Source organism: Talpa occidentalis, unplaced genomic scaffold, assembly GCF_014898055.3.
Source record: "Talpa occidentalis isolate TD23 unplaced genomic scaffold, MPIMG_talOcc4v2.1, whole genome shotgun sequence".
Classification (NCBI taxonomy): Eukaryota; Metazoa; Chordata; class Mammalia; order Eulipotyphla; family Talpidae; genus Talpa; species Talpa occidentalis.
The window spans coordinates 79,669,112-79,687,553 of NW_026555331.1; the positions used below are offsets into that span (position 1 = coordinate 79,669,112).

The following is an 18,442-nucleotide window of genomic DNA, read 5'->3' on the forward strand; positions in this document are numbered from 1 at the left end:
AATAGGAAGAAATATTGACAAATTTTACTACATGAGAATGAAAACAAAACGTATATGCCTTAAAAAGCAAAATAAGTTAAATCAAAGGACAATAAATGGATGTCCAGCAAGATGGTATCAGAGTGAAGATTCCAGATTGCCTCTTCCAGATAGACAACACAACTGATTCAAAGAAAAGTCAAAAACCTACAAGAGATAAATTGATATTTAGCACACACAAAAGACGTGCCAAGCTATCAGAAAGGGATAGGAAACACTACATTTTTTAGAGCAATAACGGGAAAGTACAACCCACAGGAGGGCAGCAAGGCTGTGGTGCAGAGGCCAATATCCCTTTTGACTCAGGCACATGCCAGCATCAGGACTCCTAATACCCAGCACTGCACTGGGTAATGAGGAGAATGAGCTCATGCCCATGATCAACTGTGCATTGGTGGAGAGCAGTTGTGGTGGGGCCACAGAGGACTTGCTTGAATGTGGTGCTCATAACACAGAGTACCTGGACTTCCTTATAGAAGAGGCTAGCATTGAATTCCTGATAGATATCCAAAACATCAGCCGCCAACCAGCCCAGGCTGAGACACCCAATACACCTGCTACTCTCCCAAAAGAAATGCCTCACAGAAGGAAATTCAATGTCCCGAGTCTATTGGAGGAATATTTTGATGCCTGTTGCCTAGTACTGTTTTTTAGCTATTATATCTCCAGTACCGTATACCCAATTACTCCTTTAGGTGCAAAAGCAATAGTTGAAAATCTACCCCTGCAAAATTGAAACCCATACAAAATTGATTAGAGAAGACAAAAGAACACAGTAAAAATACCAGAACAGTAAAACCTTGAAATAAGCCCTCACTCAGTGGAATTGTGAATCATTAAAGACAAACTATAGATTATTCAGATGACCAAAATAAATGTGAAAAAACATTCATTGTGACTCCTAATGAGAGCAAGACAGGTTAAAGCTACAGTGAGATACCATCTCAACTCCATAAAAGTAGCACATATTAAAAAACCCACCAATAATTGTAGAGGATGTGGAGAAAAAGAAATGCTATTACACTATTGGTGGGAAGGTGAACTAGTGAAACCTTTATAGAAAGAAAAATGTATTTACCTTAATAAATTGAAAATGGAAATAACATACGGCCTCCCAATCCCACTCTTGGACATTTATCCACAGAAAATAAACCATTAACAAAAATTCTTATCATCCACAATACTCACAGCAGCACTATTTACCATAGCTAGGATATAGAAGAAGCCTAATTCTCTTTCAGGGGACCAAGAAAAGGTGGTACACACACCCCATGGATTATTATTATCTAGCTACATGAAAGGAAAAATACAGCCCTTTTCAACAATATAGAATGAATTTAAGACAAGTATGTCTGGAAAGCAGATCGATAAAAACAAATATTGAACATTCAGATAGGAGACAATTCAACAACAGAAAACACTTTCAAAAACTAGTGAACGTTAATAATCATTCTGAGGGCTCTGAGATTAAGAGGGTGCGGGGAAGAGAAAGGGACAAGGTCACAAGGAATGGTGGTGGGAAAAAAGTTTTTACAGATAAATTATTTAAAAAGGGCAAATGATAAACTACTAGAAATATTTGCAACATATTTAGCAGATAAAGCTTACTCACCCTAATATAAAAATACATTTAAAAATGGAGGAAAACCAATTAAAATATCCCATAGGAAAATGGCAAGAGACATGAAAATCAAATTCATTAACAGAGGTACTAAAGTACTTCTTTATATATATATAATGTCTACAAGAGCTGGGATACAGGCCAGAGGTGCAGGAGGTGAGAGGATTCACCAGACACAGAGTGGAGAACAGAACAGGCAGACTGACTGAAATACACTGCTGAGGGGAGCAGTGGGTGAGACAGGAGAGGTCTGCCGCACCATGTGGGTAGCTCCCTGGCTAGCCAGTGATCGAACTTGTGCTGCAGAGGCTGCCAATTGCTTCTTAGTGCTGTTCTTAAACACTTGTGCCACCAGGGAGGCCCTAATAGTTCTTAAACATATAAAATGATGCACAGGACCTCCCTGGTGGCCTAGGGATTACGTCTCAGTGCTATCACTGCCATGGCCTGAGTTCAATTCCGGGCCAGGGAGCTACCCACATGGTGCAGCAGAGTTCAGAGTTCTTCTGTTTTGCTCGCTGCTTCCCTCAGCAGAGTATTTCAGTAGATCCTCCTGTTCTGCTCCCCACTCTGTCTCTGGTGAATCCTCTCATTCCCCACACATCTGGCCTACAGCCCAGTTCTTTTGTGCAAAAAAGAAAAAAAATACTTAAACAATAGATAAAAAGATACTCAAAACTTCTTATAAAATAAATGCATTTTAAAGCTATATTGAGATATACTTTCTAATCTCTGAAATTAGCAAGAATTCTAAGAATTCACAAAGCAAAATTTTGACAAAGTTTGAATCCAAGCCCCTGACAGAAATAACCACTTCATCTAAGTAATAATTATAATTCTGAACTGTGTAGCTCAAATGTTCCTGTAGACACTTTAATCTCCTACTGTGATTCAATGACAAGTTAAAAGAAGCTAAATTATGGGATTTCATGAGATGGTCATATTGAGTTAGAGCCAAACTTCACAGATTCTTGCTAGCTGCTGGCACTCACTTCCTATGTCTTATTTGGGATATACAAACAAACTACTTAACCTGCTTCATTTGTGTTGATATTTCTTGTGATTCTCATAAAGCAATAACCAGTAGCTTCTACCTGATCATTTTAGATACAGATCCTCTATATTACACAAATCTGGAAATTATGTCCCTGCTATACACATCTTTGCAACTCTTCCAAGGTAATATAGTAAAAAAATTTAAATCTTATAAACTTGAACTCAAATTCCTGCCAAGTCTGAAATCATAACTCTGAGCTCCTTCTCTCCTTTTGAAGAGCATTAACCATTTTATATGTGTTGCTGAATAGAAATGAATGTTAGGATGGTGCCTAATTCACAGCAGACCCCATTTTATGAATGTTCTTCCTTTCACTTCCAAAGCCATGGCTTGTGATGTTATACCAGAGGTGGAAAAAACGTGGACAGGAAATTTGGAGCTAAATTAGAGTGTTTACTTCCCAAGAAAAATTTCCCCCATACAAGTGTGTTTCATGCATATCACTTAAAAACAAGACAAATAAGTGTTTTATCAAACATGTTTGCCTTTGAGTGTTGTATAAATTAAGAACTATTTGAATAGTGCCACATTAAGTACCCAAAGTGCAAAAACACACCATAAGAGACCAAAAGATCAAAAAGTTAAGAAGGAACACAAACCGTAAAAATGCTAAGTTGAAGAAATAGTATGAAAATAAAATGAAATGTCTTCTCCCCAAAACTGCCCTGAGTTTTTATAAACAAGTAAACTGAGAACTTTCCAATGACCCTCTGTGATTTATGAAAACATATCTGATATCATGTAAGCAGTGGGTAAAATCATTGTGTATTGTATGAAACTGAGAAAGCTGGTGGCTCACACATAGCATATACTTTTACCTCTTGCATGTGTCAGATAATAGGTTTACTTTTTTTTTATAACCCTAGATTTCTTTCTTTTCAGAACTTATTCATATACTAAATTTACTTATTTATTTATTTTAAAAAGATTTATTTATTTATACAAGAACTGGGGTATAGGCCAGAGGCACAGGAGGGTGAGAGTATTCACCAGTGACAGAGCGGGGAGCAGAACAGGCAGGCGACCAAAAACACTGCTGAGGAGAGCAGCAGGCAAGACAGGAGAGGTCTGCTGCACCATGTGGGTATCTCCCTGCCCGGTGGGGACTCAAACCATGCTGCAGAGACTGCAGACAGCTTCACAAGGCTGCGCTCAACCCTGATCCATTGGGGAGGCTCTCATGTACTAAATTTATGACATCATCGAAATTTCCAAATTAAAATCAACATGACAAAAAATGCACAAATTATATTTTTGTTCCAAGATGGCAACCAAATTATTAAATGACATCTGAGATTCATAGCATTTGATGATCTGCCAAATTCAGATGAAATTTGTGAACTATGAAGTTATAATCAAAACTGAAGAAATGATGCAAAACTATAAGCAATTGGAAATGGAGGAAATACTGAGGAGAGGAGCTGTCATGGTTGGTGGGTCCTCACTTGTTGCACTTAATAATACAGGACAGGACCAAAATCCATCACATAGAGATAAGTAATAATGAAAATGTGAAAATGGGAGAGGAGAGAGAAAATTTATAGGTTGACATGTGGCTGGATAAAGTCTTTCCTACCCAAGTTGGTGTCCTTGGTATAGAGATGCAAGTCCAAGCAGGAACTTTCCATGTAAGAAGGCACCTGGCTTCTCAGCAGAAGCAGAAGCTGCACATGCAAGATGGCTGTTGGTCTGCTCATTAAGCAACCCAGGACTCACCATGTGGAAGAGGGGCCAGTACACCAATCAGAACCCCAGGTGGGCCAGTGGGAGGCAGGGCCTGAGAAGCCCCTACAACCTGCCCGGTGAGAGCCCTCATTTTTCTGGTGGACAAATCTGGAAAAAGAAATGGTTATGTTTTAAAGCTGTAATATATAAACATAATGATACAAATAAAAAGTCAAGTACCCATTTATATTATTTCATATCTTAATTGGATTATTCGTATTGAGTTTGAAATTACATCATTATACCCCTAAGTCATTTATACTGTTGGAAACCAATGCTACATCAATTAAAAATAAAATATATTTCCTTAAAACCTATCTCCTCAAGTGAAAACCCATGATCAAGCGTCAAACACGAATACTATCACTTGGTTAAGCTATTCTTTCATAATTTTATGTTTCATCCTAGATGAAGAAAAATATTGTATAATTCCTATGCTAAATATGCAATTTGGTATAACTTGTGAAAAGTTACAGAAAATATAAATTTTGGAATTAGCTATAACTATAAAATATAGCAATTCATTTTAAAAAAGATTTATTTTTATTTATTTATGCATACAAGAACTGGGATGTAAGCCAGAGGTGCAGGGATGAGAGGATTCACCAGAGACAGAGTGGGGAGCAGAACAGGTGTGTCTACTCAAATACATTGCTAAGGGGAGCAGCGGGGGAGATAGCAGAGGTCTGCTGAGCCTTGTGGGTCAGCTCCCTGTCTGGGGCTCAAACTCATGCCAAAGTGGCTGACGATAGCTTAACAGCACTGAGACTTTACCCCTGAGCCAACAGGGATGCCCAAAGTATAGCAATTCTTAAAAGACACAATAGTAATTAAATATTTTTACAAATGCAAAAATTATAAAAATGAAAATATCGTTTGAAGAATGATATTTTTGTCCTCAATTTCATTAAAATTTTTGTTCAGAATCTTCGCATATATCTGAAATATCTATATATCTGAGAGTTTGCTTTGGATCCCTATATGATAATGTCACTGGATATTTTATATGATGAGACAATTAACCTATTTGCAAAAAAACCCTTCTTCCTTTTATTATCTCATTTGGCATATGTGCAACATGAAATATAGTGACTTTAACTCCAAGTAATGTTTATCAAATCCATGTTAAAATTTCTTCATTGGATTTAAATTTCTTTTTTTTTTTTTTTCTTTTTTTTTTTTTTAAGATACACTTTTTTTTTTTTTCCAAATTTTTTTTTAAGATTTATTTATTTATTCATACAAGCACTGGGTACAGTCAGAAGCGCGGGAGGGTGAGAGAATTCACCAGAGTCAGAGCAGGAAGCAGAGCAGGCAGAAGGACCGAAGTACACTGCTGAGGGGAGCAGCGGGCGGCAGGAGAGGTCTGCGCGCCATGTGGGACCCTCCTCTGGTGGCCGGGGAGCAGCCGGGGATCGAACCGGCACTGCAGAGGCTGCGGGCAGCTTCGCAACCCCGCGCTCAACCGCTGCGCCACCGGGGAAGCCCGGATTTAAATTTCTTGCAACAAAACTGCACAAACTGTGTTTATTTCAGGGTGTTGTCTTGTCCAAGCAGTAAATTTTCTTAATTAATACAGTATTAGAAGAACATCTTTTAATGTGAAAATTTGCACAAGACCTAAACAAGATAAACCATGTAGTATGAGGGATGATTTGGGGTAAAAATGTCTCACCTATGTTCTGGCACTTTCATTCAGCATATTTTTTTGTTTATATCACAAAACTGGATTTTACAAATATATTATTCCATCCATCTTATCATACTGAAGATAGACCTTACTAAACTAAACTGTACAAACTTTTTGTCACTTATTTAAAGTGCCCATTTCCAAAATCAACGCAAAAAGACCTAAAATAAAATACACACATACTGTCAGAGCGAAATAAAAAATAGAAGCGCAAAAGCACTAAGGAAAGCAGATGAGAAAAGGACAGTGATCATCTAGCAAGAAGCTCAGGGTAAAATTTTGTAAAGTGAGTTCAAAGGTAGGAGAAAAAAATGCAGTGGATCCAATACTTTTTATCGTTGGATTAAGTGAAGTACCGCAAGTTTTCAAATATGATATGTTTTCCCTACAATGTAATCAATACATAAGTTGTTGAGAAGAAAATTGAAGCAGACATGGATTCACATCAATATCCATTTTATAAAATAAAAGATAATGGTCTTTAAACAAACCCACTTTACACTCTGTTGCAACTTTGTTTTGGGCCGGCTTTTACAGGTGGGACCCTCAGCAGATATGGTCAGGCAGGTAATGTTTTAGTGACCTAAGGTGACTCGAGGAGGGCATTTCTCTAGGCATTTATCTTGAAGGCCTGTGGTAAGTAGTTTGCAGCTGAACTTTAGGTATGAGCTAGATAGATGGCAGTTTCAGTGTGAAATTTCTGATGAAGGTAGAATGCAAGTAGATTAGACTGTGGGTTGGGAAAAGAGCCATTTTATGTGGACAACACAAATGAAATAGTTTCATGCACTGATCACATATATTACACTATAAATGAAGTCTTCTTTGATTTTATTAGCCAAAGGTTAATGTAGATAAGAGACGTGATTGCCTTAAGTGACATGTGAAAGCCAGGTTAACTCTGATTTTGGCTATGAATTCAGGACATATTAGAATAAAGTGGAGTCCAATTGAAGTAATGAGCCTTTTTCCTAATTTACTTTGGATCTATTTGCAACCCCAGCATATAGAATCCTGTTAGTAAAGGGCATAAGATGAAATGTCATGTCAGAGCACACACCCATCAAACAAATGCATAATAACAATGATAATCTTCTATTTCAGTTGCATTTTTAGTCAAATTGCTTTTCAGACCGTGTTCGTTTTGGTGTTTTTTGGTTTCATTTTGGATCTGTTTCACTTCACTACAGATAGGGATTTGAACAGACTTACACTAAATTTATTGGTTTCAGATAATAAAACACGACAACTTAATTCCCTTAATTTGTTCAACCATGGAAATTTTTTGAGCAAAATAAATCAGCAGCAGAAACTTGGTCTCAATTGCAGGCCATCATAGTTACACTAGAACCTGAGGTGCTCAGAGAAGCTAGCTTAGTCTACTGAAGTTTTTGCAATGGGTTAAATCATTGTGGACTGATTATACAAAAAAATTCGGTGACGGAACAAAGGTTGTTGTTACATGTAAGTATCAGAGAAAGCAATCTTTTTTCAATTAATAGGGAAAGGCATGAAATAATTATATTGGAACAATATAAAAATATTAAAAAAAAACAGGAATGTGATGAGGATTTGATTTGGAAGTCTTAGGAGAGATATTAAAACACTTTTGTATTAAATGATCTCATGGACATTGTGCAGATACTGGAACAGGATTGGTTTTGTGTACATGTGCTGTTGTGGAAAGTGCTGCATATATAATCTATGTAGTTACGTGAAAATGTTTGGCCTGAGGACAAAGTTCATTTTTTTAAAGATTATTTATGAATACAAAAACTGGGGTACAGGCCAGTGTTGTGTGGGGTGGAGAGGATTCCCCAGGGACAGAGTGGGGAACTGAAAGGACAGAGTGGGGAACTGAAAAGGCAGACTGACTGAAATACACTGTTGAGGGAAGCAATGGACGAGACAGGAGAGGTCTGCTGTGCCATGTGGGTATCTCCCTGACAGGGCTTGAACTCGACTCATGCTGCAGAGGCTGCGGATAGTTTCATAGCGCTGTGCTTAACCCCTTGTGCCCCCAGGAAGGCCCCCAAGGGCAAAGTTATTATTACAGATAAGTTTTACAAATTGACAAATTTTCTTTTCTGATGGTGAAATGTTATTGTAAAAGAGTTAAGGACTTTAGAGTCAGACCCACCTGGAGTTCTGGTTCCAACCCTTTCCACTTATTAGAGCTTGGTGTTGATTTTCTGGATTCATTTTCTTTTCCCATAAAATAAGATAAACAGTATGTGTCCAGCAAGGGTTGGGTGAGAACCAAATGAGGTAGTGTGAACAAAGTATTCGAAACATTGTCTAACACATGAGAGGGCTAGGCTGATACATGTCAAATGTCAGGGGAGAATTGTTTACAACCAATAGCACTGACTGATCAGACATTTTCTAAAGGATTCAGCTGCATTTCTAGCTGTTCAAATGAAGTGTTATCTTGCTGTCCACTCAGTATTACATCGATAGAATGTATTACATAGATAGAACGTAAGTCAGTATCAATATACAGCTTTGGAGAATCACATTTTCGATTGAAAACATTTAACAATTGGTATATTTATATGAAATCCATACTAAATTTCATTGATTTTAATGAAATACAAACAATTGAGACATTTACCTCAAATGTATTATTTGAATATGAAAATTTAATGGACAGTTATTTTATTTTTTAAATCTGTTTTCCTTTCTATGTATCATCAAAATTTTTTTGACCACAATAAAACTAACATTGATAAGTTTTAAAAATTATATTTAAGGAAAAAATCTTGTAATATAAAGATTTAAAATGTAAGCAGTAACTGCATAATAAATAATCTAGTTATCTCTTTCTTGAGGAAAGTTATGGAAATTTAAAACTTTTATCCTAAGAAGAATAAAATTTAAATAATCTAGCTAAGGAAAAGGAATAGGAAGCTAGAATAGTGCGTTATCATATAGAAACTTGATGTACCAACTAATTTTCCATTTCATTAGCATAATGATTAGAAGTAGTCCTATGAAGAAAATGGGTTTCTAAGAATCAAATTAGATTATGTAATATAGTAGAGATGAAAATTTTGTAAATGTAATGTACTATTGAAAAACTTTAACTTATTTTTAAATTAAAAAGACAGTATAAGTTTGGAGAAATACACACCGATTTACAGTTATAATCTGATTGTAATCTACAATACTATTTCACTAAAAGCAGAATGTATGAAAGTGATAGAAGCACAAGGTGAGTTAGTTATATTTTCAACATGATCAAAAGTCAACATTATTTGCTTCCTGATTTAGTGTGACTATCACAAGCGTTGCTACACAGGTGAAATCCTCAGTAATTTTTTTCCTTCTTAGTTTAAAAGAGAAATCTAATTCTTTTTTTCATGAGCATTTGCTACACTGAATTATTAAACTAACTCAAAGCTAACCCAAAGAAACTGTTAGTTAAAAAACTATGAGTTTCTATTGGAATTCAAGTTAGAAGAGTTATAACATTTATAATTTCAATCATTTAATTAATAATAAATGCATTAACAAGTAACATTCTAGTATTCAAATGAAAGACCTTTTAAAATATATGATGCTTTGTGATCTAGTCTGACACTATGTCTACAAATAACTCTGGAACCATAACTTTTAAGATGAGACCAATTATGTAGATACTTTATTCAGCATGTGAAAAGAAAATAGGAAATTGTGGCACTCTGAGACAGCTCAGCAGCCATCTGCACAGAGCAGATACAAACTAGGAAAAGATAAAGTCAAAAAAGGTGGTTGTGATTAAATTTCAAATTAAATTATAAATAAAATATGATTTTGTTGAGCATTTCCTAAATTGAAAGAAAATTATGATACATTACTTGATAAGAATAATATAGGAGCATTTCTGAAAATAATCAGTTAATTTTTCATAGACATTTTAGAATATATCTACTTTGTATCTAAATTCTATGCTTTGGAGATCCAGATTTAATATTGTCCCATTGAAAATCCCAAATGTTATAAAATATTAGAAATTAACTAGGAGAGCTCTATTGAATCAAAGTAGGCATGGGATTCATGTTTCAAGCTGAAACTTCAAACTTCATAAATTGATATGCTGTTCATACATCGATAAGTTGATAAATATACTTGGAAGCATATTCCATTAAAACAAGAGACTGTGAAATTTTTTTAAAAAGTCAGTCTTCCACCTGACATTTATTTTATTTATCTATTTTTAAAGATTTATTTATATTTATGCATACAAGAACTGGGGTGTAAGCCAGAGGTGGGGGAGGGGGCTGAGAGGATTCACCAGAGACGGGAGCAGAACAGGCAGATCTACTGAAATACACTGCTGAGGGGAGCAGGGGGTGAGACAGGAGAGGTCTGCTGTGCCATGTGGGTTAGCTTCTTGACCTGGGATCAAACTCATGCTTCAGTGGCTGGATAGCTTATTAGCACTGTCTTTAACCCTGTGCCTCCAGGGAGGCTCCTGACATTTATTTATATGTGAAATAAAGTAAATGTGGCACAGTCAGAAAAGTTAGGTAAAGAGTAATAGTCCACAGTGCGTAGAACTTGAGAATGTATTATTTGGTCAAAGTGCTTTAGTTACAAAACTCACAGAATTGCAAGGAAGTTACTTTAAAAGCGATCAAATAGTTTTATTTTTGAAGGTATCACCAAAGTTATCTGGTCTCCTTTCCCATCTCCACTACCATCCACCTTCAAAACATGTTCTATTACAATAGAGATTTTTTTAAAATAAATGTGTTGAATGCTGGCAGCCTGATATGGAACAATTAAAAATTTTATGTTCCTGATATGGAACAATTAAAAGTATGCAGAGAGAGAACAAAGGGCAGGTTTTAATCCAGGCTCTGTGAATAGCTGTTACTTCGGGCTCAAGTCTCATAATCTCTTGAAACTCCCACTGAAAATAATAAGCACAGCAATAAATACTTCGCAAGCTATTGTGGATAAATTACCACTTAAAGTCAGCATTGATACTATGACATCTCTTCTTCCTTTCACTTCATGCTGGGTTGTTCCAAACAACACAATGCTGGTTTCCCTAGCGGTTCTTTTTAATGCTCTTCCATTTCCCCCACAGACAGAAACCTTGAAGAAGATTATTCGCCCAAGCCCACAGTTTTTCTTCCTTCAGTTGCTGAAATAAACCTCCATAAGGCTGGAACATATCTTTGTATTCTTGAGAAATTTTACCCTGATGTTATTAAGATAGATTGGAAAGAAAAGAATGGTGATAAAATTTTGAAGTCACAGGAGGGAGATACCATCAGGACTATTCACACGTACATCACGTACATGAAGTTCAGCTGGCTGACCGTAACTGAAACATCAATGGATAAAGGCCACGTTTGTGTTGTCAAACACGAGTTTAACAGAGAAGGGATTGATCAAGAGATTTTCTTTCCTTCAATAATGGAAGGTATGTATATAAATGTAAATTACATCATCCCTAAAAACCTTTTGCTCCCAAAAGGATGATACTGCCTTGACTGTCAAATATGAATGAAAACAAAAATTATTACATCTTTCCAGTATGTTAAATTCAACAGTAGCATAAGCGTGCTGCTATTTCCCTACAGAATCAAAACAATATCGGCTTTGAACATAAAAAAGAAAAATTTACTTATTTTTCTCAGTTTCAGTCATATCATCCAAAAAATTAAGGTCACAATGATGCTTTTTAGGATTTTCCAGTGTATTAAAACAGACATACATGGAGGCATCTTGCAATTAGCACATAATATCACAGAGATTTCACTTTTGATGATTTGCTTGATGAGGAAATAAAAACAATTATATGCCTTTCAGAACTGTTCTACTTTGTAAGCAACATCACTCTTACATTAATCTTGCTATGCTCAAATTTTAATCTATAAAAAATGAGTTATTAGGCAACAAAATCATGTTGACCTGAGGAAGCCATCACGTCTCAACAAATATTGCTCAATTTGGTTGCTGCAATTTTGTTATGGTCATAGGTTTTTTATTTTTTTAAGGTATCTTGTAAACTAGCATATATTTCATCTAAAATGGGTGCGGATAATGTCTATAAACATACTTTGATTCTATGTAATGAGTGTATTCTTGCCATTGGTAAATTCAGCTCCACAAACATTTATTGTAGTAAATCATATGTTTCTGGCCTGGCAAGGGATGTGGGAGTGAATATACTAAGATTAATTACTATCCCCAGTTTTATATATATATATATATATATATATATATATGTGTGTATATATATATATATATACATATATATATATACACACACACTATACATTGTCCAAGTTACATACAGATATACTGTATACAAGTTACATACAGATATAAATAGATATACTCATATCCTAGTCACTGAGGGTCACTCGTGATTAAGGAATGATGTTCCAAAGAAGCCCCTTTATGCAAAGGCTGTGCACATCCACATGGTATAGGGAGAGATTTGAATGTGATATTTTCTGTATACTTGTCCAAATTTCTGAACTAAATAAACCTTTATCTTCTTGGATTCTAAATTTCTTCATCAATAAAATTTTATTCAGAGACAAATCTTGGCCTTGTCCTGGAACTGTACAAAGAAAAAATGAAATAACATCAGTGAAACACTTGTTTTTAAAAACACAATGATATATATATATATATATATGTGTGTGTGTGTGTGTGTGTGTGTGTATTATGCACATCTTTTCCTAAAAAAAGCTAAAGTAAGATTACAAAATGTGGCCTAATTTTCTAATTCTAAGAAATGGAGGGAAAACAAAAATACAAAGTGTAAGCTCTTTGTATTTGATTGAAGCCAAATGATTGGGCTTATATGCCTATTAGATTATTCAAGTGATGGCGAAAAGTGAGAAACATAACAAGATTCATGGTAATGGTTACCTTCAAGGAGAGAAGTTCAGTTCATACTGTGTTTTACTTGGTGCTTAGTTCTGAAAAAAATGTCTTCCATTGGCTTCTCATGGAAATAAAAGGGATGAGGTTGTTTCTGTTAAGATCTTTCTAATGCCATTTCTGGAAGATTTTTTATTAGTTTCTGTTTCTGATAAAAGTTAAAAGTATTACAAAAATAAATGAAGTAATTTTGAAGAGAGATTAAACCAGTCTCACCCAAATTTTCAGCTAATCTTTATTGGGAAAAAGAACTCAGAATACATAGATTTTACTATGAAAAATAATGCTGCCTTGTTTTTACCTCAATCAGTATATGATGAAAAGATGTCATTTACATTTCAATGAATAAAGTCACTGTAAGCAAAAAGACGAGACATAAAAAGGCAGTTTTTGAGGATACTTAACATCTAAACATAATTTTACTAACATTTCTTTCTTGGAATTTACCCAAAACCTAAACCTCAAACCCCCTTTGGTAGAACACATCTAAAAAAGTTATCGTTGAGTGCGTAAAATGGCATAACAGACCCAAGTCCTTATGGACAGAACACATCTGGTAGGAAGAGGATAAACTGAAACAACAGTTGTGACTGTTTCTTCCACTCTGCGTTCAATTATTTTTTTAAAAAATTTGAAATTTGCAAAATGTTTATATATATTTGCTATTTTGCATTTCTACATTGATGTAAGTACAACTCTCACCTCAAGGTTTTTATGATCAAAGAGCTATGATTATGACTTGCTCTATCATCCTTTCCCTAGAAGGATGTTTACTAAATGCTGTTCCTATAATTAAAATGTCATTTTTTTAATATATTTTTAAAATTTTATTTTTATATTCCCCATACAATTGCAACACCCTTATTTTGACCCCAATCCCTCTTTTCCCTGCCCCTCCCACAGTGTGTCTCTGATTCATAGTTGTTTGTTGATTTTGATTTTTTCTTTCTTATTCTTTTTCCTGGTCCCTTATTTAAGTTTTCTAGATTCCTGTTATGAGTGAGACCATCTGGTATTTTTCTTTTTCTTTCTGACTTATTTCACTGAGCATGATCCCTTCCAGCTCCATCCATGTTGCTGCAAATTGCCTGTGTTTGTCTTTTTTGATTGCTGAGTAATATTCCATTGTGTATATGTACCACATCTTCTTGATCCAGTCATCTATTTTGGGGCATTTGGGTTTTTTCCAAAGCTTAGCTATTATAAATAGTGCTGCTATAAACATAGGGGTGCAGGTGCCCTTTTGAATTAATGTTTCTGTGTCCTTTGGGTAAAATATCTAGGAGTGGAATTGCTGGATCATATGGAAGCTCCATCTTTAATAGGTTGAGGAATCTCCACACAGCTTTCCATAGTGGTTGGACCAGTTTGCACTCTCACCAACAGTGCAGGAGAGTTCCTTTTTCTCCACATCCTCATCAACATTTGTTGTTGCTGGTTTTTTTCATATGTGCCATTCTCACTGGTGTGAGATGGTATCTCATTGCAGTTTTGTTTTGCACTTCCCTGATTGCAAGTGATATTGAACATTTTTTTCATATGCCTGTGGGCCATTCGTATTTCCTTTTTTGGAGAAGTTTCTTTTTAGCTCTTCTGCCCATTTTTTGACTGGATTATTACCTTTGTTTTTGTTGAGTCTCGTCAGCTCTTTGTAGATTTTTGTTAAAATGTCATTTGCTAATAATAATTAGTACCTCTAGAAGAAAAGCTCTTTTCATTGCCCATAACGGTGTAATTATGTTATTTCCCTACGGATTATTTTCTCTTTTTATGGATTAATTTTAATAAGTGATTTCTACCTGCCTTATCTCATTCAATTCCAACAAAGACCCTTTGAATGCTGACTCTGCAACCACGGATGTGACTCGATACCTATTTCCTCCTGTGTAACCTGGAGCCCTCCAGGACACAATTCTCTTCAGTGTGACTAGGAGATTAAATGAGATAGTGAATTTAGCACAGGTCCTGCACAGTAATAATCATAGTAGATTAAAGGTTTTTAAAACTATTTTTGTCATGTCCACAAAACCCACAACTTTGAAAAATCATGTGTCTGAGTAGGCATTACAACAATTTGGAAAAGTATGGCTGCTTCACTTTGCATAGCTGAGACTATTCCTAAAACACATTTCTTTCAACCTGTTAGATTTTGGTGTAGACTCTAGGAATAAAATAAATCATTTTGGTACAGATCATTCAAGTCAGCAATATGTGGTGTGTGCTGAAGACTGTAAAGCAGCCCCTTCTTTTTTTTCTAGTCAAGGAGAATTTTTCGAACACCTACACTGAGACAACCACCGTGCTAGGAACTCTGACTCCAACAGGAAAAGAAGACGGTCTTGAGTACACCACCCCCGCTGTGGTAACAGATGAAAACAGTAAGTTTTTGCACATGCCTTGATTTTCTGTAACGCGACAGCACGTTTTTCACTTGATCAGCTTAACTTTCAAATTGATGTAAAAAAGAAAAAATTACTCAATCCATCTGCTTATCTATCTATCTATCTATCATTTTCATACACAGAAATGCACTGTCAAATAGTGAACATGAACAATTAGTACATGCTCTTATTCCTTCTAGATACTGATAATTACCTTAAAAAGTTTAGTCTGGAAGATGAAAGTAGTAAGTTTTTGTACATCTTTGTTTTTATGTCTGCTATAACCTATTTTTTCTTCTGCACACTTGGCTTTTGAGCTTCCCTGTTGTAAGGTAGAAAAAAATCTATGGATTTATATAATAGAATGAGTGATGTGCATCTTAACACAGTAAATACTGGCTTGGGTATGAGATGACTGAGATTAGAGTGCACAGCTCTATGCTTTGAATTATTTTATTCACTTGTGTTACCTTGGTTTCTAATATTATGGGAAAACATGATATCAGCTTGTTTTTAGATTATTTTTTAAGTCTTTTGTCCTTGCCAGTAGCTAGTGGCATGAACTGACACTGAGAGCTTCATGGTGCTATGTTTGGAATGCATTTTTTTCTGTTGAATTCTCATAATTCTCTCATGAGGTGTTGCAGTATTCTCACGCCCCAGCCCCAGATTGTTTTAGAGAGAACAATGAACAAAGATTAATGAAGTTCCTTGTACCCTGCCACACAGTTAGATCTTGAATTTTCAATTAATCACTTCTCCATTCTTCCTCTAAGATACAGTTTCGGGGCAAGAAATCCCAACATTAAGGTCCTGAGATATAGTGGACACCTGGAGGTAGGGAGGAGAAGTGCATGGGCCTGAGAGTACTGCAGACCCGATTTTGACTCTAGTTCTTTGAGTATTCATTTCATAAGTATGGACAAACAACTTACATTTTCTGAGCAATGCTTTTCCTCTATCAATTGGGAATACTTACACCTCACTCAGATGTTGAAGAGATAAAGTGACCTTGTGAAATGTCTCCTTTAGCTGGCACAGAATTAGGACCAGTTTCTATTTCTTTCCTCTGCATATGTATAAAGAAAATGACTAATAGCAATGGCTCCAACCTTGTTGATCTTCCAGTATCAAAAGGGCTAAGACCTTATCTAATGCCTTACCTGATGACGGTAGGGAATCATAAACAAATCCCCACTTGAAATTCCTTTTATCACTGCTTTTAGAGTTCTGACTCTATCAAGATAAGCATGTGAAAGGGAGATTTACAAAGGAAGAGACTTAATCACCCTTTGGTTCATTGAGTGGCCTGCCTGGCCAGAGTCATTGTCTCTTTTTATTTCTTGACATCATATGTTTCCTGGAACATTGTGAATATATTATATGAAGTTATCCTATAACATCATCAGCACGATGAGATGCATTTAGGAAAGAGAAATGCGTGAGCCATAACCTCCAAAAGTTTTAGAGATTTTGGATTAACCTCTTCTAAGATCTCCCACCGGGTCAACAGTGGATTACTTTTCCTCAGACTATCATTACATGTATAATGTGGGACAACTTCTGAATCAGCAATTCAATCTTACACATAAGCTTAATCTTTTGAAGTATGGGTATATATTACATTTGGAAACAGAGAATTATCATTATGAATGTATTCTTTATTGTTAGGTTGTTGGAGTTGAAATCTGGCTTCTTGTACTTACTAAATGCATGACATCATGCAAATTACTTCCCTCTCTGACAATCAGATTTATAACATTGGAAGGAAGATAATAATATCATAGATTTAGTGAAAACTAAATATTTGCATGCAAAGATCTCAAAGTAAGTTTTTGGCATTTGATCAAGGACAAATTATTATTTTAGTCCTATTTTTACTTAGAGAAATGGTCTGGGTGAAGAAATGCTAAAACTTATCACAATTTTTTTCCCCTTAAGACTCTTTTAGAAGAACTTGAACCTTATTTTTCAATATTTTGTAATGTTCTATGAAAATGTAGCGGAGGTTGTTGAACTTGACCTGAGACTGTTGTTGCTGTGGTCCTTGGTGCTGGTGGTGGCTGTAGCTGTTTCTTTCAGATTTTGGTGGCACGTGAATGTCACTTCAGTGTTAGCTATCAGGAAAAAATTATTGTGACCCCCATCTTTATTAACTGATTTATTTCAAAAAAACCCACAACTAATTACGGCACTTTTCTTAGGGTCACTGCAGCTGCAGTTCCCCCACACCTCTGCCTATTACACCTACGTCCTCCTCCTTCTCAAGAGCGTGATCTACTTTGCCATCATCGCCTTCAGTCTGTTCAGGAGACGAGGAGCTTGTTGCAATGGGAAGATTCCCTAACAGATGGTGGCACAAAACAGTAAAGCAGTTTTCATCATTTATTATCACTGGAAGATTCTGCTGAGGATCCTGCCATACCGGCTTTCAGGGTTTGGGTTATTTTAGTTCTTGTACTCTTCTTCTTCATTATTATTGTGTAATGACTTTTCAAAACCTGAACAAACAGAAAATTTTACTCTGTAACAAATTCTGCCATTTTCAGTGTCAGGGACAAGGGATATCTGACTGAAGGTTTGTTTAGTTCTAATGTCTCAAAAACCTCCATAAACTGTTCTATTCACCCCGTTTATTCTGCCTGCTAACTAGTCAGGATGCAATTTCTAGTCATATCCCCTTAGTGCGCTTTAGCCACATGAATGCCTTGAAGATTTTCATCTGATACACCCTGAAACTGCTCTCTCTGCTTCTTCAATTCTGTATCTTGTTTTGTATAATAAATACAACAAATTAAAAAATGAAAATCTGCTTTTGTCCTTGTGTATTTCAATTTGTTGAAATCTGATTGATGTTGAAGTTGAGAAAAGGAGAGAGCTCAATACATACAACTGAGTCAATACATATTTCTAGTTCTTTCCCAGAAATAGCAATTATGAACTTTCTATGGGACATTGGCTCTATGGAAGCCACAGACAAATGAAGGGGTAGAAATTACTTCTCTTGCAAAGGCAAACTTTTTTTTTTTTTTTTTTTT

General features: G+C 35.6%; 1 gene segment (V, D, J or C); it reads left to right on the forward strand.

Annotated features, from left to right (window-relative positions):
* The window catches only part of LOC119249988 (T-cell receptor gamma chain C region DFL12-like), a 98,433-nt gene extending 80,682 nt beyond the window's left edge, over positions 1-17,751 (forward strand). The window contains 5 exon segments of the C gene segment in view: positions 7,552-7,600; positions 11,214-11,548; positions 15,085-15,105; positions 15,393-15,401; positions 17,609-17,751. Coding sequence covers positions 7,552-7,600; positions 11,214-11,548; positions 15,085-15,105; positions 15,393-15,401; positions 17,609-17,751 — 557 coding nt within the window.
* Positions 17,752-18,442: the final 691 nt, after the last annotated feature.